At 41.3% G+C, this 27489-nt stretch overlaps 1 protein-coding gene across 1 annotated transcript in view; it reads left to right on the top strand.

The window, feature by feature from the left end:
- SNTB1 (syntrophin beta 1) overlaps window positions 1–27489 on the top strand; it is a 116023-nt gene that overhangs the window by 50347 nt on the left and 38187 nt on the right. Inside the window, 2 exon segments of the mRNA XM_040587652.1 lie at window positions 7380–7596; window positions 22837–23044. Coding sequence (XP_040443586.1) covers window positions 7380–7596; window positions 22837–23044 — 425 coding nt within the window.

The raw sequence follows: 27489 nt of genomic DNA, 5'->3' as shown, positions 1-27489 counted from the left end.
TAACATAACTCACAGAGGAGCTGAAAGGGGATGGTTAGCAGTGACCCCCTCCCAGTGACATCAGGGAGAAGAGGGTGGAACATGCTGACTGCACACGAAGCTTTCAGGCTGTTCAGCTAATATGAGGGAGTGTGTTGTGTGCTTTGCTTATGCATGCTCTATGTCGAGTACAAAACTGTGGCTTTGTGGAGGAATGAAAATGGATTAATACTCACTGGGTTATGCAGTTGATAAAATTGATATGCTGCATAAGACAAGAAAACATTTAAAGCCTTCATGCTCTAGAAGCATTTGCACTGAGGAAACTCAGAAAGGGTTGAAGAGGTGTTTACAAAAGGGGGACATCAGGCCTAAGGAATCAGTGGCTGAATTAGCCTGCATCATAGGCAAAGTCTGAGGAAAGGAAACTGAGGAAAAGTAACTCTCTGAAGAATTTTGGTGTTACACAGAAGCATAAGATGGCCCAGGACTGTAATCTCCAGCTCTACAGATGCTGAAATCAGAGTGGAAAAGGGAGGTCCCTGGTGCAGGTGGGAAGGGGAAGGCATCCACAGGGGCTGCCTGTGGCTCTTGCCGAGAATGGCTACTGAGTCTCCTCCTACAGGTGTTCGTGATTTCTAAGACATCTTTGGTGGCAAGTAATGTTTTTTGAGACCTTCTATAGATAACATAGTGCGGCTGGTCACTGCCCTATTCAGGTTACCACAGCCATGAGGTTTCACAGACTGCACCCTTGCATGTCTTCCTGAGAGCAGCCTGTTTTCTCCCATTTTATCTCATTTGATGGGGGACTGGACGTGCTGATTCCTTGGTCTGCTGCCTGGGCTGCAAGTCTTCTTACCTCATTGACAAAGAAATTCTCTTAACCATGCAGAATTACTGATTGCATGGTGCTTTGAAGAGGAACTGCCTTCGTTTTTTGTGTGTAAGCATGTGATGATGCTTACAGCACTGCTTAACATTGTTCCATATTTTTTATTAAAGCAGCTGCTAATTTAAAGGAACACTGCAAAGTATTCTTTATTTTTAAAATGCGTTTGTTGGTCTTTCTCACCTAGCCTGTTTGTAGTCCACTGAAAGCTTGAACTTGAAGCCTGGTTGCTTACCAGCAGCCTTTTGGCACTGGTTGCTAAGGCTGTTCCTTCAGTTAAACTTTATCTTAAAAGCATGTTTGTCTCCTGGATCTTTCTGAAGTTACTCTTTCAAAACACTCATTCATGTCTTCTATATAATAAGTGCATACATTGAATGTATTTTTAAAATTATTTTTTAAATAGCCCCTTACAGTTTAGATCCCAGGCTGTCTCTTTAAGGGATGAAGCAACATACACTGAATTCAACTGAATTAATTTAAAAAACAGAAGAACATGGTAGTCTCTCTACAGTATGAGAAATGGCCAGAGCATAAAGGGTGTTTGTATTCTCACAAGGTGTTTATTTTAACTGATTTGTATCATCTCCCAGAGGTAGAGATCTGATGCTTTTGGCAGATCAAGAGGTTTACTATTTCAAATCACTTTCAGCACAGGGGAAAAGAGATGGATGTTAATAGATGTTACTTGTCTGAACGTAGTAATGTGTTTCTGTAGGAAACGGACTGGAAACACTCACAAGGATTGTTGTCTGGTTTTTGGTTTATGCCCATATTAAAGCTGTTGAAAGGGTCATGTGACATCTTTGTAGATGATCTGATTCATAAACTCTTTTCATCAAGTATTTGGGTCTTAGTTTTGATGATGGCACCAGCAGCTGTGCAGATTCTCATCTCATTTCTATACATGTCTTCACTGTAGGGTGTGCAGTTTGCTTGAGTTTAGTAGATATTTGATCTCTAACATAAAACCTAGGAGGCAAATTCTATTATCATGATACTGAATTAATTTTAATACAGTAGACCATTCTCCAGCTCTGTTAATCTCTGTTCCATTGACAGTAGTGTAAAATACACTGCATTTATGTTGGCATTGCTTGTGCACAGTTTATAAATTTTATGTCAAGATTTCTTTCAGTTACAACCAGCTTTGAAACCATTGGGAGCATTTTTGTTTGTGCCTTACTAAAACCGTTAGGCTGCAAATTTTGTGTTTTGATGTTTCATGAAATGAAACAACACAACTGTGCAGAGTGATTGACTGACTTGGCTGATCTGCCTTTCTGAAGACCACATACCTACAGTGGTTACTTCTAGGTTTTGCTAGTGTCCACCTTTCTTTTTTTTTCTTGGGACGTTATCACTTCAGCAGCTGTTACATTTCTCTGAGTTGTTAACTTAGACTTGTGGTGGTGTTGCCTACAACCTCAGAAATGTTTGTCTTCATCTGTTTCTTCCTTTCCAGATGGGAACTGCATACCTGCAGTTTGGGCCTCCTCTAGTTCTACATTAGCAGATCTTCTCAAACTAACCAAGAATCACTTTTGCAAGAAAAGTTTTTGTATGCCATGCTGCCTGCAATACTCTTGCACATGGTCTGGTGTACTCACTTCACCACAAACAAGTCAAACAGTCCCTTCATACTGAATAAGCTGATAAAAGCAGTTGATCTCATCATGTTCAGTTTGTGGGCTTCAGTGGCTCCAAAGGTTGATCCCTACATGCAGTCTTAAAACATCTTAAATATGATGGAGGACTTGTCTAGTTTCTCTTCCTGGGCCATCTTTCACCCTGGCAGAAACTAGTCCAGATAAAGATTGGTTTATGGGAACTTCAGAAAACCTGTCTTTTTTGGGGATATAGGTATTAGTAACATTAGTGCACACTTTGAAAGTAGCCTTGAGGTTTTGGGGTGGTGTTTTCTACTTTGGTAGTTGTCTCCAAGTACTTAGGAGAGCAAGAATGCATAAAGAGAAGATCATGTACTTTTCCACTGCAAAGGGGAATTCCTTGTTCATCTTTCTTTGAGCAGTTTTGGGCAGGTTCCTTTTGATTTCATATTGTAAACCTACACATCCTGTCCTCATTCCTATAGTAATGAAAGAGCCTTGCTCGGGAGTGCTGGCTTCTCTTCAGTGGTCTTTGTCTTCCCTCCTGGGAAACAGTTTGAATGTGTCAGAAAAGTCCCAGTTCCTCAGAACTGCATCTGGCCAAGAACCTGACCAAGTTGGTCTGTAGTATTTCTTTTCCTAAAAGCCTGCTTCTTCCCCCCAGAAAACTCATCTGTGAACGGTAACAAAGGATTAATTGTGGAGACTTGGGACTTGGCAGAAGTGCATATTAATGAAATGCTTTTTTGGAAGCTACATTGCCTGACTTGCAGATCAAAAAATAAATACAAAATATTTCAGTGTGTAGCAGTGGATTAATTCATTTGATTGCCACTTCCCTTCCTCTTTGTGGGGAGGGACACTCTGGAGACTGGAATTTTAATTGCTTGACCTCAGTTTCTTATTAGTGGTGCACCAAAAAGGTAGGGGCCATTAATTAATACTGAATATAAGGATCTCTGAGGTTGAGCTATAGCATCAAATGGATGAGTTTAGACAACTCTTGGCTGAAATGACAGTCTATAAGTAAATTGAGTAGTAATAGTGAAGCCATTAGAGTTTTTGCTGAGCCCCTGCATGTTGATTTCTGTGTTTGCAGAGTACATTCTCATGGTCTTAAATAATGTAGCATATTTATATATATTTAATATTTGTATTTATATATATTAGACATATTTATCTATTCTGAAGGCATATATATACATTACACACACTTACCTATAGGATAGTTATAATTCAGAGTTGTTATACAATGGTGTGCCTTATTTAATTTCATTAAATGTTTGGGGGTTTTAATCCATTAGGTAGTTTCATTGGCAGTACATAAAAACAGTGTTCTCTATAGCTGCTTTCTTTTTCAGTCTGTACCTGGATTTGTGCTACTGTATCCGAAGGGAAATCTAGTTCTTGAGTGTAATGGTCTGAAAACAGAATATTATCCACATTATTACTTTAATGTCCAATAATCTGTATCATATTTTTTCTGGTTTTAAAACTTGATGATGGAAGTGGATTGTATAACTTCAGTTACGCATTAACTTTGCCACATCCAAGATTCTCAGTGCAGTGTGGAATAGGAATATGACTATAGTATGTACTGGTATCAGCTTGTTTTCTACTATGTGGATTAAGAACCAGTTAATGGACAGACTGCAAAATGTAGACATGTTTGGGGTCACCATAAATTGCTGTGTGTGTAGTACGGTTACTTGTGCATTGGTATAAAACAGTGTTGTGCAGTATTTGCATCCAGAGTTTAGAGGTAAATAGGAAATAATTGCTGATAAAACATGAATCATCTGAACAGTGTGTGCCTTATTTCAGCTAAATTCATAAAGTGGACTTTGGTTATGGACATATAATTATAGATGTTGATGGGACAAATGGAAAACAGTAGCTCTGATATTTAAAAAATAAAAAAATTTACATAAACAGACCAAGTTCTGCCACCTGTTCACTCCCATATTCCATTTGTGCATTTATATGTCTCCATTTGGGGGTCTTTTAAAGTATGAAACATATTTGAATAAACAAGAGCCATAGAGTCTGGATTGTAAAACCAGCAGGATTTAGCTATGAATCCGGAGAGCTGTGCTTATATTTAGTATGAAGAAGGAATTAAATAGTAGAAAACTATTGAAATACTTTTTTTGTCAGAAAAAATTATATGCACTTTTTTTGTAAGTCTCCTGTAGAATTTTGTAGGAAAATGGTGTTCAGCAGTTTACCAGTATATTAATGGGTCTTTATTCCTGTAAGTCTCTGGGGCTGAGCAACCATCTCCTACTGAGAGTTAGTAGAAACTAGATGTCTGGAAGTTTAGAAGTTGGCAGGAGTTTTCATAAGACATTTTTCCTCAAGGTAGTTTTCTTGGCTTTTGCTGTGTTTGAGACTCGGTTTGTGGAAAGAACGTTGTGTTTCTGCTCTGTCCTGCTCCTGCTTCCTCTTTCACAGGAGTTTCTGAAACAGCGCAGCTGCCTGCCACAAATTCACCGGTGCGTCGCATGGAAACTTGGCTTCTTGGCACACGGAAAGCAGGGCTTTTTTCTTTTGTCCCCATCTCTGGGGAATTAAATTCACATTTTGTGTTCCTGCTTAGGTTTAGAGCCAAGTTTCTCACTTCATCTTCCTTCCTCCTCCTGCCCCTCTCCCCTTAATTAAAAGATGCTCAGGTCGAATGCATATAGCTGCAGCTGAAAAAGGATGAAAATAGCACAGATGAAATACCTACACTATTGAGACCTGGGCCTTTATTTAGCATCACATTTGCTAGCATGTCTCTATAACGGAATTCAAAAGCTGACTGGATTATTTTTTTAAACACATTAATTGATAATCTCTAATTTTAAAGGTAACAAAATTTGGTTTGCAGTTGAACATGATTTTTACAGCTTCAGCTGTTCCTCCCATTTAAGTTAATGGCACAGTTATACTCGTGCAGTGTATACAGGAATAGATTCACCACATCTGTATGTGTTCAATCTCTCTGTTTCCCAAAGGCTATGAATACATTCAAACCGAAATGCCAACTGCTAAAACCAGTATCTGATGACATTGACTAAACCAGCTTATTTTTAGTACCTTTGAAAATCAGGGAATTCATGAAGTACCCAAGGATGAACACTGTTTTTGAGTGTTAGGTGACACAGGTTTCTAGATAATGGCCTCTGGGTAGGTGTCTACTAAAAGATCAAAAAGTCAGTCTAAACACCTTTTGCCTTAAATAGTTTCTGGAAGCCTGGTAGAATCCCGTGCCAGCTCTTTTCTGACAGAGAAGAAATTAATTTAAAAAATTACTCAGAATAGTATGGGGCAAAGAAATCAAAACAGCAGTTTTGTAGGACAGTATTTCTGATAAATCACAAATAATCTTTCTCACAGGGGAGTATTTTGTAAAATATGTAAACACAGAAGTCCTTAAAATTAGATTTAACAGATTTTTGAACAAGGAGAGAGCAAGCAATACCAATGTGTTAGAGAAAAGATGGCAATAGATGCTCACAGAGCCTGGACTCTATAGTTTTGCACAGGTATCTCTCTTGGTAAAGCTGTTATGAAGTGCCTTGAAAATAGTGCTACTGAAATTACTCACCTTCTCTGCGGTTTTGACAGAAACATAGTTGTTCTCCACTCCTCTGAATATTTCCCTTGCTTTCACTTTGAACTTAAAAACTTCAGTCTGCTTTCCCTAATGTAACCCTCCTTCACCACAATGCCATTTTGTAACTTACCCATCTTGCTGTTATTCAGTCTTCCCAGGTTCTTCAGTTGAGCAAACATGATGATCTGCACAGTCTCCTTGAAATCTTCTCTCACAGGATTTTAATTACTTCCCAAATAACTTCACAGTGTTCCTACCCTTTCAGTTCATATCGTCACTTTTGAGTCATGGGTACAATCAAGTGGCATAGCCAGTTCGACAGCCACAGCTGTGTATGTTGGACATATACATTTAACCAGGGTGCTTAAATGTGAGCTCTTTTCTTGGTTGAGCTCTGTCAGGTTTGTGAAGAACAACAACTGTGGCTGACAGATTTGCTAAGCACATGAAAAGCAAAAGCAAAAGTGATCCTGAACAGCCAAAAGAACTCAAAACCAGGGAAAATGTTGCAATATTTGCCTCCATAAAGAGGGGAATACAAAGTATGAGTGTAAAGGACATACTGATTTTTGAATACATTAAGATCATTTGGGAATCCTACATTCACTCTTCCTTATTCATATTGGAAAAAAGCATTGGAAGAGTCTGAGAAGAGATCTAATCTGATACCTCCACTCTCACAAAAGGCTCAAGTTCAATTTTATTTTCTCAAGAGAAGGCTAAGAGGTGAATTGGTTTCTATTTAATCCATATATATATATCTATACACACACAAGTAGATCAGCTTAAACTGCTTCCCAGCTAGCAGAAATAGCTGTCAAGATCAGTGGCGGGACACTGACAAGCGTGAACCAGAAGTGAGATGTGAGTTTGCAGCACTGGGAATATCACTGGAACATTTTAGTTAGGGAAATAATAAAGTCACTGTCACTTGGTTGAATGTCTTTCTTAAAAGCTTCCCTATACCTGAGCCAGCTCATGGCTTCCATACACAGGAATACCTGTGTGAGGTTTGTCTTGTAGAGGTTGGATGGCTCTGGCCTTACGCTAGCTATAAGTTCTTATTTCGCCTGTTGTGTTTGTTTTACTTATTTTACTCATTGCACCATACTGTGATTGGCAGCAGTTAGATCTCAGTCTTCTGTATTTGCTTCAGTGTCGCGATGCTGGATGAATATAAATAATAAACAGCCCTGAGGATTGGTAGCAGTTCAAAGAACTCATGTGGGATGCAACTACTGAATATCCATTAATTTATTGTTTCCATTTTTTTTTTCTTTTCCCCTCCTTTCCATAGTGAAATACATGAGAGAAGCAACCCCCTATGTGAAGAAAGGCTCCCCTGTTTCAGAAATTGGGTGGGAGACACCTCCCCCCGAATCTCCCCGCTTGGGTTGCGCCTCCACTGACCCACTGTCACAGCTTTCACTCTCCATCCACCGAGACAAAAAGACAATACCACTCAAGATGTGCTACGTGACACGCAACATGGCAGTGTCAGACCCCGAAAACAGGTAAGCAGGGGTATTGCCTGGGGCTGGGATTTCGCCTTCGCATTGAATTCTTGTTGACCTTTTCAGCACTGGGGTTGGTGAGCAGGAGCTGGTGATGGTGCTCTGGCCAACACATCAACCCAGTGAGGGGCAAGCAGGCACAGGTTTGGGAAGCATGGGTGCTGGTGCCTGAGTCACGGTGGTGCTGGGTTCAGCTTTTGGGTTGTGGTAGAGAAACTCTTCAGTGCAGTAATTCAGCATTTTTATTAAGAAATAGAATCTTAGGGTTTTCTTTTCATCATGATTAAGTGTCTGCTTTTGAAGGAAAAGACACCGTACACACTAATTCGTTACATATTCCAGGCTGGCTTAATCAAATTCCACTAAATTGCATTTTTTTTCTTACTTAATGAATATTATTTTAAGAATGGGCTGTTTTGTCCATTCAGTTCTGGGCAATAAAGTCGAGAAAAGTTCCACTTGCAAGGCATTAATGGGGAATTTCTGTGACTTCTTATCGTTTCTTTTTCATAATGTTAAAAATAGGATGAGCTTTTACCAGTCCTTATTTATAACATATGTGGAACAGCTGCACCACACCAGCACACTCTCTGATCCCTGCTCAAACAGCTGCTAATAAAAAAGGGACCGGTCAAGTCAGTAATACAGACTGATTCTTCCATCCAAATAATGGCCTTTTTGTTTTTCTGTAATGTGCTGGCTTGCCCAGAAGCTGGGTGTAATGCCTTTGATTCTTGGCACTTACATATAGGCATACATAAAAGTTAACATTTTCATTTGAAGAGAAGGATAAGAAAAAGGGGAGAGCAGAAGGGGGTTTGGGGAGAATGGACTCCCCTGTAATCTCTTGCACTGTAATTCAGAAACTTTATTAGTATCTCTGTAGTTTTCCTTCTTTCTTTTTTTTATATTTGTCTGACCTTCTTTTAAGGTTCCTCTCCCTGCTTTATTGTTTAGCATTGCTTTACTTCTGCTCTTCATCTCGCCAACTAGTTACCACCATGGTCAGTGATAACTGACTACTACAGAAGTGCAACTGTAAAACAGCAATTACCTTAGCAGTCTTTCTCAACTTTAAGTCAAGATGGTTATTGCTATCAGCCACTTTTTTTCCATTTATATCTGTATAGTTTAAGATGTTGAGGTTTGACAGCTTTATCACTAGCCTGAGAGTTTGCTGTTCTTTCTGCCACGGAGTGCATTTTAAAAATACCTGTGCAGGTCACATTGTTTGAATCAGCTCAGTGTAATGATGCTTTACACCTGTTGGCTTAACTCTTTCAGCATTTCCTCCCCACCCCACCTTTTTTTTTTTTTTTTATCATATTGTAGTTCTCAGCTTCTGTCACTCTCCTGGTCCTCAGTTCTGTCTGAAGGCCCGGAGAACTGATTCAGAGGGACACACACACATTGCTCCTGATAGTTCTGCGATGGAGCTGACTTTTGAAGCATGCTACGAATGCGTGTGTTCTTAGTTGTTACCAGGAAGTAATGTGTGGGAGGGTCGTATTGCTTATTATCATGGTTTTCATATTTTTGTTGCTGTCATGTCCTGTGGAAAGAGTGACTTCTGATTTTTACTGTAGTCCAGCACAGTGCAGTGTACAGCCGAAGCTGTATTTTTCCATCCAAGCACACGGTACCTCACCATCATGCTAGCTGCAGTGTAATAGTAGAATCCTATTGATTCGCATCTTTACCTAATTCAAGGGGGTTTATCAATTCTGAATACTGGAAGTGATATTTCCCAGTAGAAATGCTGTTACAGTGCAGCAACCTTTTTCCCACTGGAATGTATCCCAAGACAGTAATCTGATTCTGCAAAAATAATTTGATCTTCTTTCACAGCAGAGCCCAAATCATGTCCTTACATGCTTATGACACTTCTGTTTCATAACCCAGTGACCTGACACACATAGATCTTATAACTGATGGTGTCACTTTGTTGGATGGCTTTAGAAGAGCACTGCTGACAGGCTGCCAAAGCATATGCTGGCCATAAAAGGGCTGCTTTGGGCTATAGCTGAGCTAATTTTCATCTAAGATCAAGTGTGGACATAGAAAGCATGAGTTTTACACCGCAGATATTTCTGCAGTGCAGGCTGGAGATCATGTCATGGCAGGACTGTGGGACAAGGCTGAACTGGTTTGATGTTCAGCATGAGCAGATACTTATGTTAAGGGACCCAGAAGGAAATACCTGCTTGTTGGCACCGAATCATCTCCAGTTCTTAGAAAGCTGGGATGAAAGGTGAGTTTCACAGGCACGGAGGGGGTTACCCATATGGTTTTCCCACTATAGTTAGTAGCCTTGCATAGGATTTCTGCTTGTCCTTGAAGACTGGCCCTTCTTAAGAAATTCATAAGTCTGTATCTACTCTCAGATGGTTTGGTAAGGCTGATATTTCAGAGCAGGAGTGAAGTTTGGTGCTTTTGGAGCCAGTGGCTAACAGCTGTCTCTTTCACCTAACCTGCCTGTAGGTTCACTCTGAAGGAGGTAGGGAATTGTCTTCTTTGTTGCCTGATTAAAAAAGCTGTAAGATACCAAGAAGAAGATTCTCAATACAAGCCAAACTTAGTGTGTAGGGAAATTATTTTAATAGTAAAAACATGGCAACTGGAGAAAAGATGCAGAGCATCTTAGTGACATCTGTGTCATTCTCCTCTGGATGCAGAGGCCATTGTTATATTTTAGACTGAAAGAAACCAGGTTAAAATAATTACTACTTAAATCTGTTGTTTGCCTGCATTTTTACTGATAAGTGTCCTTCTCAGTGGCAGCATTAAAGGTTAATGTCAGACCTCACAGAGGAGCATCCCATCCCAGTGAAGGGATATACGGGACTAATAATACCAATAAGCAGTAAAACTTGCTGCAGTATAAAAACCTTTTCATCAATTTGTAGTAATGATATCAAGGAATAGGAGGGGAAAAAAAAAAAGGGGAATTAGTTTCTGAGGTGGAATTTGTTGATGCTTTTAAAGTCTTGGGACATAATAAAAAGGTACTTCTGTACACAGCACAGGAGACAGTATTCCCTGAAGGAATGAGGCCATGCTGTGTGGACAGAAAAGGTTTTCTCATCTGCTTTTGAAATCCCCCTAAAATCCTGCTTATGCTTCATTCAGCTAAACCCAGGAGATTTGGGCCTGATCCTGCCGGCACTTGGTATGCACCAATCACATTTTTCCAATGGCAGAAGTCCAGAGCAGCGTGATCCTTACAGTGAACTGCAGCTGGGAACCAGTCTTAAGGATCAAGTTACTCATTGGCAGAATTTGGCCTTCTGTTGGGAAAGGTTTCCTTTGGTTTTGAAGCTAGGAAAAATGAGCCAAGACAGATTCCCAGCAGCGTGGTGCTGGCTGCCAGCTGCAATGAGTGGTAGCACCGCGGCAAGCATGGGTGCAGTTCATAGACTTCACACTGAGGACGCACGGAGAAACAGATAAGGAACTTTCCTTTTCTCTTGTCCACTTCAGGGTTGGACTGAGAATTACTATCAGCAGGTAGAATTGAGCAGGTATGTTTTAAAGATGGCAGAGGAACTGGTGGGTATCCATGCATTCTGGGCTCTGCACACTGAGCTGCATCTGGGAATTTCCTGAGCTTCCCAGGATGACAGGGCAGTGCAAGACACTGAGATCCGTTTACTCCAAAGAGAACTATAGACTTAAGCTGCTTCATTATGTTGATTAATTGGTTTTTGGTTTTTGGGGGGTTTTTTTGCATTGGGAAGTACTGATTAACTGAAAGAAGTATTTGCAAGATTTACTGCAATTGCTCCCCAAACTGGTTCCTTTTGCATATATTCTTTTTAAAAAAAGATTATTACATTATTTAATGTACTGTAATGTCAGTAGTGCCCAGAAACATGGTCAGTGAGGTTTAACATTTTGAATTGTAATTGGTGTATAAGCATGTAATTGATGCAAGCATGAAATAGCCCTGTGTGATTTTGAAATGACATTAAATATAAAAGAAATTCTGATGATTTTGGATGTATTTACTTTTGTTATAATAAGGCATGAAAACAAAAGTAGAAGCTTCTTTAAAAACTGAGTTTCAACTACATTTAATATGACATAGTAAAAACTAGTCCTTGTGCCAAAAAACTTGAGCCATGAATACTGATGACAAATGTAAGAAGTTAGAAGAAGGGTGTGAAGATGAAATAAAAAGACAAACTTCTTTAAGTAGAAGTCAGGGATCTATGACACTGGTATAGGAGAATACCATCTGAAAATTGGCTTGCTGAATGTTTTTCTGATGCATTTGCAGCTGTGAGGCAGATTTCTATAGGCAGCATCTGTAGTACAAGTAGAAACTCCATGCCTTTTCAGTAGAACTCTATAAAAGACGTCCACATGAGTTTGGGACCTGCCAGTACTCCTAGTTTCACTACTGATCCACCGCACAACTATTTTTCTTTGTAAGATCTACAAGACTTGACATGTTCAGACTGGACATTAGGAAGCATTTTTATACTGAGAAGGTGGTCAAACACTGGAACACGCTTCTTAGACAAGTGGTCAATCCCCCAAGCCTATCAGTGTTTAAGAGGCATTTGGATAATGCCCTTAATAATGCTTTCACTTTTGGTCAGGCCTGAAGTGGTCAGGCAGTTGGACTAGATGATTGTTATAGGTCCCTTTCAACTGAAACAGGTCCCTTCTCTCCGGTCTCTCCTGAAGGAATGAAAACCATTTAGTTCCTGCACCTCTTCAGGCTCATGCTGGTATAATTTAAAGGTGACAGAGGTGGAGGGGAGGCAAGTGTTAGTCAGTGGAGAAGAGTCTGGACATCTTGTTGATGAGAGCATGGGCTGGCTCATGCCTCCATCCTGCCTGTTCCCTACTTGGTAAACAGGTCTATATTTTGATGTTGCCAGGCACGAGCAACCACTGGTATACAAAGCAAAGGCTGGATTCTCCTTGAAGAACAACGTGGTTTGGGTGTGCTGTTTTGCAGACTGGTTTTTTTTTCCCTACTGATGGAGTGGATCCCCCAAGTCACATACCTGGTGTGGGGCATGCAGAGGACAGGGCACTGCCACAGAGAATGCCCATCGTACCAACGATGAGTTACAGCTGCTCTTCGAGAGCATAGGTCCCGTTTATCTTGAGGTTTGCCTTTGTCCTCTTAAAAGGTAGTTTGATAACACTGGGCTCAGCCAGTGGCACTTGCTACTGGTAGAAGCACAGATCGAGTGAGGTGCTGAGCAAAGGCTGAGCCCTGGCCGTGGGACTAAGGAGGTGATGAACTGTTTCCACCATTGCACTGGCACTGTTGCAGCATGCTGGAGCTGTGTCAGCCCTGGGTTGGACACCAGCGGTTCTATGGGGCATCCTGGGGAGGTGGAAATCTTCCCTTCCTAATGGATAGTACAGATTTAGCAGGACTGGCCTCTGGTTTAGGAAGCTTGGGTGGTTTTGCTGTTACCATGAGTAGGTGGGCAAAAGAAAAAGGACTTACGCATGCGTGGGGGATAGAGCAAAGGTAATGATACTATAACGGGTGCATTACCAGTATAAAAAAACCCTCTCCTTCACACCTTCCTAAGGAATTTGTGCCTTGCTCCTTGTGCTGTTATTGGGCTGCTCTCTGGCTGTAGACAAAAAGCTCTGTGAAATGGGGAGACTGTACTTAATTCGCAGTGTTGTTGTGAGCTACAGCTTGAGATCCTTGGATGAAGGGCATATAGCACTTCATTATCATTATTGGTACAGACATGTTTTACTATTTGAATATGAATAAGTTCTTTGAAGAAGTCATTGAGCCTGCTGGAGTCAAAGTCCTGATTTATATCAAGAATTTTTGTTATTGTTTTTTTGTTGTTGTTTTTTTTTTTCTAGTGGGCTGTGTTTATTATCTGTTTAGATTACTGTTAAACTAGGGAAGAAATCAACAATTCAACATTAAAGTAAAGCAACTTGAAAGGATGGGATTCAAATCCAGAAAAGAACAAAAATGATGATAATTAGGGTGAAACCCTGGTTGACTCTCCTGTCATCCTTAAACCACCCTGTTGTGCTGTGCTATCGCAGTGTGCCTGGTCTGTTATAGAAGGGTGATTTACTACTGTAAAGCCCTTTACCTCCTTGTCCACAAAGGGCTGTGAATTTAAGATCAAGGTGAATGTGCATTTTCAACCTTAACTCCCAACTATTTTACTGTTATGGATCTAAATCCCCCTTTTGTGTAAAGTTGGATGTTTCTTGTAATGTTCTTGTTTATAGTACTGTAATTGCTAATCTGCCCCCAAAATCTGCTCTTTACTGGAAGGGATGAGTAAGTAGGTGGCACTTCAAATTTATCTAGCGTTCTCTCTTTTCAAGCTGAGAGAAGTTAGGTGATATAGATAAAAAGGCGTTTGCAGCATCCCCTTCAGTATGCTGAGGGTAAGAGAGGGAAGAGGTTGGGGTGTAGGGGAGAGGAGTGGAGTGGTGGGATGGATAAATGGCTGGGAGATGGGAAGGCCTCCTCCTCCTCCTTGATACATTAACATGTCCTCTCTAAATATTGCATGGCTGTGGGACCCTCCTTGGTAGCCAGGGTCAATGCATTCAGAGCTAGGGTTGTCAGATTAGAGACCTGTAAGGCTGTATTTCTTATAACAGAATATTGGGGCAAATAATTAACTGCTAGAATTAATAATTAGTGGGCTTGGCTGTCTGACAGTCCTCTATCATCTACATCATCTGCTTTTTGGGTAGCTCTGGAATTGCTGGTGCATTTTGGAAGCAGTCATCTGTCTTGATAAGGGGCAGTTTTCCAACCTTGTAGGAGCTGGAGCTCTGAAGCCTCTAGGCAGAAAGGGTGAATTTTGTATTTTGTTTTTTTCATTATTAGGAATAGTTATTTTCCATCATTTGTGAAACTTTCCACCAGCCAAACAGGTCATCAGTTTTTCTCTGAGTCATATGAATTTATGTCTTAACCTCAGTTTCTTCTCAACCGTCTTGGAAGGCCACTGAGATCAGACACCTCTGTAGGACTGTGCCTTCTGTAGAGAAGAGAATTTTGGTCTCTTGAGTCAAATCACCAGCTAAGCTTTTTGAAAGAAAAAAACAACCCACCAAACAACCCAAAGGCCATTTTCTGCAGAGCAACTTCAAGGGTATTCATTTACTCAAACGCATTGGCAAACTAGGTTGAACTTCAAATGTTAATTTACTTTTATTTACTTCAGGTTTAATTTATTTTTTTTTGTTAAATCTTGTTAAAGTGTCTTTCTAATGCCCTAAGGACCTGCTGTAGTCTCTGGGCAGCAGTTTGAGAAGCAAATCGCTGGGGAAATGTGCCAGGATCTGGGGACACAGTGGAAACCCCTGAGTTTTCCTTCAGGGTGTTTGAGGCACCAGTATAGAACTGGTTAGTTATGGCATGTTGTGATTGACCTTCAATCTGTACAGGTCTTGGTGAGTCTGGGATTAGTCATGTCTCATTTTCTTGAAAAACAAGTTGCATATTTTCCCCTGATATGATGACATGGTGCTTTCTTCCCTCCCCATTCTTCTGGGCCCAGGCGGGTGAGTTCCTGGTGTCCTTCACATCTCCCCCTCAAATCAAATAAGAATGGGCAAACCTCCTGCATGTGTTACTCAAAAATGGTGTCTGTGCATGCATGCAGACATGTGAGTGTAAATAAAACTTTGCATATGTGTGTGTCTGTGTATGAACAGGACCAAATGTGACCTGACAGGAGTAAAATGTGTCATGTGGGTGAGTGGGTGGCAAGGAAGGATGTGCGTGGTGTGGAGGTGGCAGTAACTAAGGCTGGCAAAACACTTTCAGCTGGATTTTTGATTAAGAAACTTCTAACCAAAGTCTTTCTTTTCTGTGAAAATACTTGAATAATGAGTTAATGGAGAAAAAGAAGATACGCTGGTGGCTTTTTGTCGTATTTTGGGGTTTTTTTTCAGCCACTGCTTGAGTTAGGGGAGTTTTGAAAAAGTTAATGAATTTTGGATGGAAGGGAGGGGAACAAATTAAGAAAAGGTGATAGAGAAAGAAGCCAAATGATGGACCATGAGAGTAAGAACTGCAGCAGGCATTACTTGGTGAACATTTTTTTTTTTTTTTTTTTTCAAAAAAGAGAGAGAAAAATCAAAGCACTGAAGAGGTGGAGAAAGAGAAATGCTCCAAGAAATGTGTCACACATTAAAGGGAAAGGAAGAGCAGAGTGAGTGCTGCAGGGCAGGACACAGGAGGAAAACAGTTAATCATGTTTTATGTGTGTCTGTATGTAAAGGTATGTGAAGTGCTAACATCCAAGCTGCTGCTAAACAATACTGGAGAGCAATTTTAACACCCCTGAGATCTGCCAAACAAAGAAAGTTGATATGCAAAGGTTTCATTTCCTGCCATGCTCCTCATTCCCACAGTCCTCGCGTTATGGCTTGGAGTTAGTGACAAACTCGAGACCTTTTTTCCTGCCTGGCTGTTGTTCTGTGCTCAGCGCTGTGCTTTCCCTTGCTTATCAGCAGGTGTGCAAATTGGATTTCAGTCTTACAGCTCTGATCTGGCCTGACCTGCTGTTAATCAACGAGCTAGATTTTCAGCAGATGTATTCAAAGCTGCTCCCTCCTGCAGCTTGCGTAGTTACTTGTATGGCAGCAAATTGCAAATTACAGCCACAGCATGAGCCTTGGGTAGTGGGCTGCCATCATAGGTGCTCCAGCTCAGTGTTGGTAGGTGCTGAGGCTGGGCTTTAGTGCTTAAGTTGTACATGCAGTCATTGCCGTTTTAATACCTTGGGCTTGCTTCTAGCTTTCTCATGCATTTCTACTGATGGAAATTCCGTTTTTCTGTAATAGGAATCAGGGAGAGTTAGCTGAAGTTAATACTTGTTCTCATGACTTTTCCATCAATTTCTGAGTCTATTCAATGGGAAGATGCGTTTACTGCCGGTAGTGAAAGTGCCGGGAGGTGACCTATGCCCACTGTCCCTGAAGGGGCTGGCAGTATCTCCAGGAGACTGGCTTCCAGGTTGTGCTCTCTCCTCAGCATTCAAAGGCCAACAATTGATCCAGAAGGAATTTTTGGTTTTGTTGTTGTGGTTGTTGAACAGTCTAGTTTCTGTTTTGCTTCACTCCACCACTAAGCACTGATCCCTGGGATTTCTTGGTTACGGTAGCCAAAAATGAGGTGTTATAAAGTAATGAGACATTGAGACACATTCTGCTAGATGAGGTGGACCTGCTGTTTGTCTCTTCCGGTGACACTTTCACCCATGACAATTTGTCTGAAAGACAAAGCTTATCTGTCAGCAGCCCTACTCATTTGTCCCATTTCCCTATTAGTGTTCATCCATGCTTGTGAATCATGTCCACTTCTTTCTCCTGGGTTCTACTACAACACTGCCTACCAGCAACAGCACCAGTGGTGTTCCTTCTTGGAAGACATCTAATCCTCCTCCAAGTCCATGATCTCTTATTTATGCAGAAGCATGAGACTCTCCACTGTCTTCTCAATCTGAAGGGGTCATTTACCAGTATTACCAGCTACAGTAAGTTGCTTTTTGCTTAGCTCTTGCAGGTCCAGCTGCAGAAGGTTTGCTTTGCTGTAGAAGGTTCTTTGAGGTTGGCTGTAGCTTTGCTAGAGGTGCAGATTGCTTTTGTGGCCAAAACAATTTTTTCCCCCTAGCATTAATATACTTTCCCTCTTGCTGTGGCTGAGTAACTTCAGGGAGCTGTGATCAATGTAATGACCGCACCAATCACAACATCTTCTGGTCTTAAAGTTTCAGGCAGCATCTTTTAAAGGTTAAATCAAATTCCCACCATGTTTCTGAAGTAATTTCCTGCAACCCGCCCCCCCCCAGTAACTGAACTCAGTGTTCCTTGAAACAGCACTTTTGCCATTGTTTGGTACTGAATCCACTGTGAAGACGGCCGGACTGTGTATTCCTCCGTTACCAGTATTCAGCACTATTACAACCAGACTATAAGAGAAAAATTCAAGAAAGAAAAAGATAAGAGGTGCAATGTGGGAAAGAGTTCTGCTCCTTAATATCCGTAGACACTTAAAAAACTATTACATTATTTTTGTAGTTGTTCTGTTGTTCTGGGTATATAATGCAGTGTGTGCTGTGCTCTGCAGATCAGTTGGAATGAGTACATGGTGGTGTGACCAAGTCTGTTACAGAGCCAAACCCCTTCCTTACTTGCATGCAACACAACTCTGCTGATACCCCTTTTATTAAAGCCCAGCTGTTGGTAAATAAAAATGAAATCAGCTGTGACAGCTTATTAATGATTTATACACCCTCTGTTCGGACATTAGTCTAGTCTAGCTCCCAAGCATGGATGTTGTATTTACAATGAGATACAAGTATCTATGTTGTATTTATTGCTCTAAGTTGAAAGTCAGCAAGTAACTGTTAATACAGCCTGAACACTTGTGATGGTGAGGGGACCGACAGACTTTGGCATAGAAAAATCCCACTTAATTGCCAAAGAGCACCTGCTTGGTAAAATTGCTTTCACCTCCATTTAGGTGCATCAGATCAAGATGCTTCTTCAGTGTATGCTGGGGAATTTGTTGCAAGACTAAAAATCTCTCTATGCAATATTTTCCTTGAGGACTAAACCCAAAGTTTCTGTTGCTTAATTTCAATGTATTTTATTCCTGGTTCATCTCCTGATGCTGCTTGTAGAATTGAAAAAGAGCCCCAACAGGGTTCTTTACAACAAAACCTACAACTATGTAAATATAACCTCTGACTGTGTTCCTCTAAATCCCCCCCTTATGCTGGAAAGGCTCCTGTGTTTGTACTCTCAGAAATCAACAAAATTACTTGCCATGTTTTCATGTGCAGAGAGTGATGGAGAAGATGAAGTGAGCATTTGGCCCTCGATCCCTTTCTAAGTTTGCAGAGTCAGTGTCAGAGTGTTTTGTTCCTTGCTATGCCAATGCAAAATCAAAATAGCGTGCTGGACACAAATAACTCAGGCTCCAGTTTATCATTAACTTCAAGGGATTTTCTCCACGCTTTAATCGGTCACTGAATGCATAATCTGACCCGGGAAGAGGCATGAAGTGTAAATCAGTGCCTGATTTGGTCCTGAGCCAATGCTGGTGGGAGAAGTGCTTTCAAGAGATTTGATAGAAGGTATTTCTGAGATAATGATCACTCCTACAGAAAAAGGCCTTATCAAATGTGGAATGAGTATGGCCTATCAAACATTTGCTTTCAAGTTCTTCTGATCCTCTGCAAAGTAAAAACTGATGATGAAGTGAGGGAGGAAGTTTTGGCCTCGTACAGGCAAAGTTACAGCATTTGGAGGCGCCGGGTTTTGTGTCACCCCTGTGTTCTGGGGGTGGAGAAGGGGATGCTAGAAACACTCTTCAGCTCAGTGGGACTCTGAGAAGGAGAGAGAAAATTACTCTTTTATTATAAGGTTTGCCAAATGATCTCTGAGAAAATGTGATATCATTCATATGCATTGCCAAGCTGGAGAGATGCCGCACATCTTGGCAGCCATCTAGAGCTAACATATAATTCCTTGGGGTTGGTATGGGCTTTATCAGAAACAGCTCCATATGCGGTATTTACATAACTGTGGTGGAGTGTGAGAATAAACACAGCTGTGGCATTGCCCTAAATATTTCAATTCAGTGGGGAATTAAGAGAACTTTATCACTGAACTGCAGATAAACAGAAGTCAGTAAGCGGTGGTCAGTTTAGCCAAGGAACAAATCAAAGCTACAATGACTGGACTGCTGGAAACATTTAAAGTGCTTTAGTGTGGAGTTTACTCAGGTCACTGTTATTTTTTTGCTTTTCAAAAAATATGGAAATGCCATCAGTCAGCTGTTATACAAAAAGCATCATCCAAATGGACTGGTGAATCAAAGCAGCGTAGGCTGAAAGGCAGAAAAGGGAAAAATTTATAGGGATGCAGTGCTTTCAGCATCTGATTGTAGTCAGAGCCCATGGGTTTCCAGGAAGAGTTTAAGTTTCTTGTAGTATCTCAATCCCAGTTGACTGTGGAGACAGGAGTTGTGGCTTTTTGGTGGAAATCTGCAAGCCTGGTTTCCTAAGGATAGTTTAGTGCCCAGATCTTGTAGCAATAGCCAGTAGCAGAGTTCAGACTGTTGAGGATTTAGACTTTTGTCCCTAAGGGATGAATAAAAAAGGTGCCCTACCTAGCAGCTTGCATAGGAACGATGCTTGCAGACATATTCTTCAGGCTAAGACCAGTGCTGTGGATAAAAGGATTCAGTTTTAGGGCTGTCAAAGCAGCATTTATTCCTGTTTTGAACTCACTTTTGAGAAGTGTAGCATGTATTGTCCAATGTTCCTGTCACTCAGCTCAGGGAGTGAGGTAGACTTTCTGCAGTTGTTAGCGCATCACCATCAAACTTTGATGACTGACAAGCAGTCCTGAAAATAGCCCCATTAGAAATCACTGAGGGATGATATTTTAAAAGTATTTTTGCAAGCAGGGCTTAGTATGTGTGTGCGTGCGCATATCTATACTAGAATATATACACTGATATCAGAGTAGGATGTGTATATATTACAATATGCATAGTTTAGAACCCCTGAAACAATTGTTAAGAGCTGTCTAAATGTTCATTATTTTGGGAGACAGAACTGTTGTACAAATACATAAATAGCCACCATCAAGGGAAATAACTTTGATGAAGGCCCAAGTAGCATTTGCTAAAGTAAGAGTTTAAGAGTTTTCCAAAATGGAGGGTAGCGAGTTGCCATTTGGAAGCTTTTCCAGCTCTAGATAATTTATTTTTAAAGTTTTTAAACCAAAGCCTGCTACAGTTCTAACGTAAAAAGAAATTACACAAGTTATCTGCTGTTCCTTTGCAACTGAAGAAGCAGCACATTCTTCTGAGTCTTTATAGTCTTTTTTTCAGTGCTTTGTTTACTGCACAATACACGGTGACTTTGAAGGTGAGAATTCCCTTACAGAAAACACAGCTTTTGTAAAGAGCATTGTTTCATGCAATCCATACAGCGCGTTAACATTTTTCAAAAGCAGCACAATACTGCTGTGCTGTCCAAATAAGCTTTGTCTTTAAAGGAAGTATTAAAATGGGATGTAGAGTGCAGAAAATCCTGAGTGCTAGTTCCCTGCCTTGTCTGGGTTATACACTTTTTCACTTTTTCAGTGGTGAAATGGGGATGCTGTCACTGACCACATTTATAAAATGCTGTGAGATCTCCTGCAAAAAAGTGCTCTGTAAGTAATAAGCAATGTTTCACTGATTGCCACTATGTACTTTGAAAATCCAAACCTGTACAGTTTGTTTCTATTGATAGCTGCCTACAAGAACAAGTTCAAACTCAAGTTCGTACAGCAGTGGGAGAGCAGTGTTTCTGATGGGAAGACAGACCAGGGTGTGTAGCTGTGCATGAGTGTAATGATCATTGGATGCAAAGGGCTAAATCATAACTTTAAGGAAGATGGCTTTTTTTTTGCTGTTCAGAAAAAATAAGAGTGTGATTTGGAACATGCCTGTCTATATAGTTTTCTTGTTCACCAGACCTGCATCATCTGACAAGGAATTTTCCTTGCGGTACCTGAAGTTGAATCCTTGGTGCATCCTGGAGCGGCTAAATAAAAGCCTTTATTTTCAGACAGTGCTGAACTCCAGCAGCTTTACTGAGGAAACATGCGTTATTGTGTTGGCTCAGCAGTTTCTGAAAAATCAACCTACTCTTTAAGCTATCCAAACAGTGATTTAGGACCCTGAACAGTTCAGCTGCTGAGTTTGGAAAGTCATGACCTTTTCTATCTTTAGAGCGATGTCTACGTGGAGACCTCCCCTTCCCAAAATGGACAAACATGAGACCAACAATCCTTGCTCTCTGAGCCCTAGAGAGCTGTGCAGGTCGAGTCATCCTCTGTTCTGGATTCTGCTCTGATTTAACCAATTAATTAAAACCTCTTAATTGTTAGCTAAGCTTCAAATTGCAGGATTTTATAATTGTGTAACAAATATTTGCTTTACAGTACTATTTTGAGCCACAACCTGAACAAATTCCACTGAACTAATTACTTTTCTGTTACAGAAAGGAATCGTTGTGCGTCCCAGAGATTGGGCAGCAGTACACAGGACAGAAATATGTGTTTAGGCTCAGATCCCAGGTTGAATTTGCGTGGGTAACATTCAGGGGCAGGCACTGTACACGTATAATGAAAAACTACAAATGTGACGGGGAGTTGAGCGATGGGCAATGACCAGGGCTTGGTTTGATAATTGCTACATAAAGATAAACCAGACTATTACTTTGTGGGTTATTTAACAGATGTTCAAGTAAAAGTGGCCCACAAAGCTATAAAGAGCACACAAGGCCTCACTAATAACTAATAACTTCACTGAAAACAGAGCTGAAAATAGCTGCAGCTGTCTCTCAAAGCATATTTGTTTTGTTGTTGTTAGCAAAGGTGTTGGCACAGATCCCATAACCGCGATGGACAGGATTCATTTTTCCTGAAAACTGTGTTGATTTGTGCTTTTCAAACGACAGTGGTGGGGTGGAAGCCTGAAGGATTGTCTAGTAAGGATGTTTTTTTGGAAAAAAACCATCTTTCTCCACAGGAGTGTGGAAAACTGTAAAAGATGCCTGCCAGAAGCAATCATATGGTTGCAATTAGCACTTTCTTGCTGTCGCTGTTAGCAGGATCTAAATGGAACACTGAGGATGTTGTTAACTCCTGGTGAAGGACAATTGTCGTGGGCTTCTGGTTGATGCTTACTGGTGTCACTGAAACCACAGCACAGTCCTAAGAAAACTCCTCCATTTGGGATGAAGGTGGTTTTCATTTAGCTCTGTATGTGTGAAATAAACAGATTGAGAAGCTCTGGGTGTACCATGATATCCAGCTAAAGAAGGCATCAGATTATCCCTGGCTTCTCCATCTGCAGTCATCTGTTGGGCAGTTCTGGGTGGTTGCCATGTTGGTGAATGTTAATGGGTTAATGCTCTTCTTGCCTTTATATTTGAAACTCCTTGACATGCTACATGTGGGGCTGCATCTGCATCATCAAATCACCTTCTCAAGAATTTTACCATAATGCCAGTACAGACCTGGCTTCAGTTAAGATGATCCTACTCTAGTCATGTGTTGTAAAGGTAAGTTTTTAGTGCTAGGTCTTGATGTTAGTATCCTTCTTGTTAATTCATTGCTAACACTAAGCGAGGTAATAAATTTAGCTGCATAATGGTATCTGAGTGAATGTGTTTTTCCTCCCCCCCCCCATTTTTCTAGACTTATTGAAGTTCATTCACCCGATGCCAAGCACACCGTGGTGCTCAGGAGTAAGGATTCAGCTACAGCCCAGGCCTGGTTCAATGCCATCCACTCCAGTGTCAATGAGCTCATCCCCAGGGTGATTGCAGAGGTCAGAGACCAGCTGGGTAAAACAGGGATTGCTGGAAGTCGAGAGATCAGGCATCTAGGCTGGCTTGCAGAAAAGGTAAAGAAAACATTCTTATTTTCATTTCTAAGCTCTCTCTTTCTCCCTTTTTGTTCCTGAATTTAGCCTTGTCTGATAGTGGAGAGGTTAAACGAGGTTCTGAATTTTGCTTTAGCTTTCCATTAAGACTTTTATTTTCCTAACATGCCAATTTTTGTGCTTTTTTAAAAAAAAAACTCAAAAAAACCTAGAAGGTCCCCATAGTCTTCACTTCTGTATGCAAGTTAGCAAAGACTTTCCTGGGAGATCAAAAGTCTCATCATCTGTCAAGTTCAGGCATGGGACATGAGTCACAAAAACTGATGCCAGCCTCAAGCTCCCCTGCTGTTATGTCTCCTGTTCACTTATGTGAGTTTTCACCTTCCTTCTCCCAGCCTGGGGGATAACCAGTTACTTGGTCCATGATCCTCGCTCTGCTATGCCTGGCTGCAGAAGCTGAGCATGGTCTGGAGCACGAGGTGGTGTCCCTGCTGCGCCTGGGAGCTTGTTCTTTAATTGTAACCCTGCATTTGAGCTGAGCTTTATAGAAGGCTGAGCTTGCAGTTGCAGCTCTTACCCCGTGTTGTGCACAGTTTGAGTCTCAAAATATTTTATGCCACAAGGGAAACCTGGTGTTCAGTTTGAAAGTAGTTTGGGATCTATTGACCTGTGGAAAGCTGACCCATGAATGCACAGGAGTGGTATCAGTATACAATCTGATTTTAAATCAGTAGTCTCAGAATTTGTTTAGGCACTACACCAACTTTTAAGTATGGATTTGCTATGGTAACACTGTTAGGATTGTGCCTAGAATACCTCCTATCCAGATACTGCCTGGGTCGCTGTTCAGAGCATCTCTGCCTCTCCAGCTGGGATGCGTGGAAAAATGGCCACTAGGTACAGCACCCAGCACAGGTGTGGAAAGCTGATTGTGACTGCCCTATAACAAATACTGTATGTTTTAGCTCTGTGTGGGATTTTGCAGATGCAAATATGGGGGAGACAGGCACAGGTGCCGTATATCTATCTAGCGTCCTTTAAGAATGCACACCATTAATTTTTAGCAAAATGTGGTCAGTCCACACCACTTGTAATGAGGCAAAGATTGCAAAACCTTTCAGGCAGGTTTGATATGTCTTCCTGTCTGTCCCTCCAGGCTTGCAGGGTGAGGAGGACAGCACAATTCTGTGGCTTAGTGCGGGAAAGAATGTAAAAAATTGGAGGAATAATTGGGGGTTAAAACAGCAAAGCATTGGTAAATAAATTTTAACATATATATATATGTATGCTATATATATATGCTAAAATACATATATATAAATTATAACATTTGTATAGCTGTAGGGTCTTTAATCTTGTATTCCCTTTTGTGTCTGTTTCTATAAACTTACAAAATGCTGAATGTAAGAGGCTATTTCTGTTGTAAAATCCTCTCCTCTGAAAGAGTAACTGCTCTGTTAGCAGATCATGTAGCGCTTATATGTAATATATTCACAGGTCATTTCAAGTGGATACATGGTGTGCTTCTGGTTTATGAATTTCCTCTCTTTACAGTTAATACACAATAGCCTGTTGACACACCTCTTTCTCCTCTTTTTTTTTGCCTTATGGACTGAGATCTTATTTCATGTTACTCAGTATGGACTGGTTCAAGGTCCTTCTGAAATTAGTGGTGAAACTTCTGTTGCCTTTAATAGAGCCAGGCTGCAGTTCTGTGCACGTTCCAGTGTATTTTCAGTGGCTGTCATCAGGAATCAGCCTTGAGAGATTTGCAGTGACATTACTACCCAAAGGCCAACATGTTTTTTACACTAAACTAACCATCCAGAGCTGTGCCATAGTAATGGAGTGAGGTAAAAAATTCCCAGCTTCTTACCGTATTGGAGACCTGTTGAAAAGTAGATAACATCACTACATATGGTAAAATACTATGTGAAATTGCTTTTATTTTGTTACCGGACTGTGGGCTGTAAAGCCTGGTTGAAAGAAAGATAATCTGCAAGGCCAGAGAGGAAGATGTAGATACTGTATACATGCAAACATTATATATACTGTTTCAAAGGAGGAGTTTAAAGCAGTTAGGTGAAGTGCTGATTACAGGGTATTTGCTAGATGCTCCCCATGCAAGACCTGATTTTGCCAGTGGGGGGGAGATTAAATTCTGCAGTGACTTTTGGAAGCATGCAGGGAGTACCTGGGTTGTGTGCTGGGTTGACCCTGGCTGGATGCCAGGCACCCACCAAAACCACTTTATCGGTCCCATACTCACCTTGACAAGGGACAGAAAATATTATGAAAGTCTTGTGAGTCAAGATAAGGACAGGGAGAGATCACTCACCGACTATTATCATAGGCAAAACAGACTTGACTTGGGGAAAAAAGAATTAAATTTATTACTAATGAAAGAGTAGGGTAATGAGAAAATTAAACCAAACCTTAAAACACCTTCCCCCCACCCCTCGCTTCTTCCCAGGCACAACTTCACTCCCAATTTTCTATACCTTCTACCTGCCAGTGGCAGAGCAGGATGTGGAATGGGGGTTGTGGTCAGTCCCTTGTGCTGTCTCTGCCACTCCTTACTCCTCAAGGGGAGGGCTTCTCACACTCTGCCCTGCTTCAGCCTGGGATCTCTCCCACAGGAGACAGTCCTCCATAAACTTCTCCAGTGAGAGTCCTTCCCAGGGACTGCAGTTCTTCATGAGCTGCTCCAGCTGGGTCCCCTACAGGGTCACAAGCCCAGCCAGCAAACCTGCTCCAGCATGGGAACCTATCCCCACGGGTCCACGGGTCCACAGGTCCTGCCAGGAGTCTGCTCCAGTGTGGGGATTTCCCATTGGGTCATATTCTTCTGTGGGCACCCACCTGCTCCAGCATGGGGTCCTGCATGGGCTGCAGGTGGATATCTGCTCCACCATTAACCTCCATGTGTTGCAGGGGGACACCCTGCCTCACCGTGGGCTTCACCACAGGCTACCAGGGAAACTCTGCCCCGGCACATGGAGCACCGCCTTTCCCTTCTTCTTCATAGACCTTGGTGTCTGCAGAGCTGTTTCTCACATAGTTTCACTTCTCTCTCCAGTTGCAGTTGTACAGTTTTTTTCCCCCCTTCTTAAATACGTTATCCCCAAGGTGCTACCACCATCACTGATGGGCTCAGCCTTGGCCAGTGGTGGGTCTGTCTTGGAGCCGGCTGGCATTGGCTCTGTCAGACATAGGAGAAGCTTCTAGCAGTTTCTCACAGAAGCCACCCCTGTAGCCCTCCCACTGCCAAAACCTTGCCATGCAAACCCAGTACCACCAGCTTTCTTCTCCTGGGATGGACTTCCTTTCTACAACCTTACCTGGTTGATTTCTAAACAATGGAGTTTAGAAAGAGACCTCATTATAGTAGCCAGAAAATAAAATATGTGCCTTGTATTCCTCCTAAATATTACTATTATTTTTCTTCTCTTTGATATTTTGTGGCGTATCTTGCTGTTTTCCATGGACTGCAGTGGGAAGAAATCTGAACTCTGTTTTGAAAAGCATCTTAGACTGTAGCTTTTAAGACAGCTTTTATGGCATCCCATTATGTTACTTACATAGCATATCCTTACAGTGAGTTCTCAGTAAAATGGAACAACACTAAGTAAGATGAATTCCTCTGCTTGTTTGGGGAATGCAAAATGTAATCCCATAGAAAGTTCACTGTAATTTGCTGTGATTACTCTCTGCTTTCATTAAGCTGTTTCCTGGTTTGACATTTTTTATGTCTCTGCTCTAAACTTAGCTCTAAACTTCAACCTTTATGGTACTACAGAAATAGATTCATTAGCGGAGCCTCCCTCGGGTGGGTAACATTAAAATAAATAGTAGGTTATCTAAGGTACTAAGGAATGGCATGCTAACAGGATTCTTCCACCTTCACTGAACTTCCCTGTGAACATAGCCATAAGTTTGTGTCTTCGGCGTGAAACATCCATCTCACAGGTCCACCATCAGGTCCCTGGCTGTGCCTTGCAGGGGATGAGCAGTGAGGGTCTATCTGCAGGTAAAGGAAAGGGCTGTGCATCACTTTAAGAAAGAAAATGCTCTCTGTGGTAAGAATGGTAAGGAGAAAAACAGCCAGAAGTAGTCATTAGAGATGCTATATTCTCTCTTTTATTAAGGCACTAACCTTGTCCCAATCTTGACCTTATGGGAAGGGTGTCTGAGGCCAGACAAGGATTAGGGAGTCGTATTAGTCACCAGCGTCCTAAAACTTTTCTGTAACTAAAGGAAATGGCAAGTACCCGTTTGTAATGAAGTGTGTGTTCTCCGCATCGCCTTTTCTTCCTTGTATTTATCTTTTCACTTCAGCAAGACCTGTGGGATTAACAAGCATGCTAAGTGGGAGGGAACAGCAATGTGTGGGATTTAATCTTTCCAGGTATTTCCTTTTTTTAATGCTCCCTGTAAAGATACTTTAGTGACCAAATGAATAAAAA

This window comes from Falco naumanni, chromosome 3, assembly GCF_017639655.2.
Source record: "Falco naumanni isolate bFalNau1 chromosome 3, bFalNau1.pat, whole genome shotgun sequence".
Lineage (NCBI taxonomy): Eukaryota > Metazoa > Chordata > Aves > Falconiformes > Falconidae > Falco > Falco naumanni.
The sequence above is the reverse complement of the archived record's forward strand: the minus strand, read 5'-3'. Positions and strand labels throughout refer to the sequence as shown.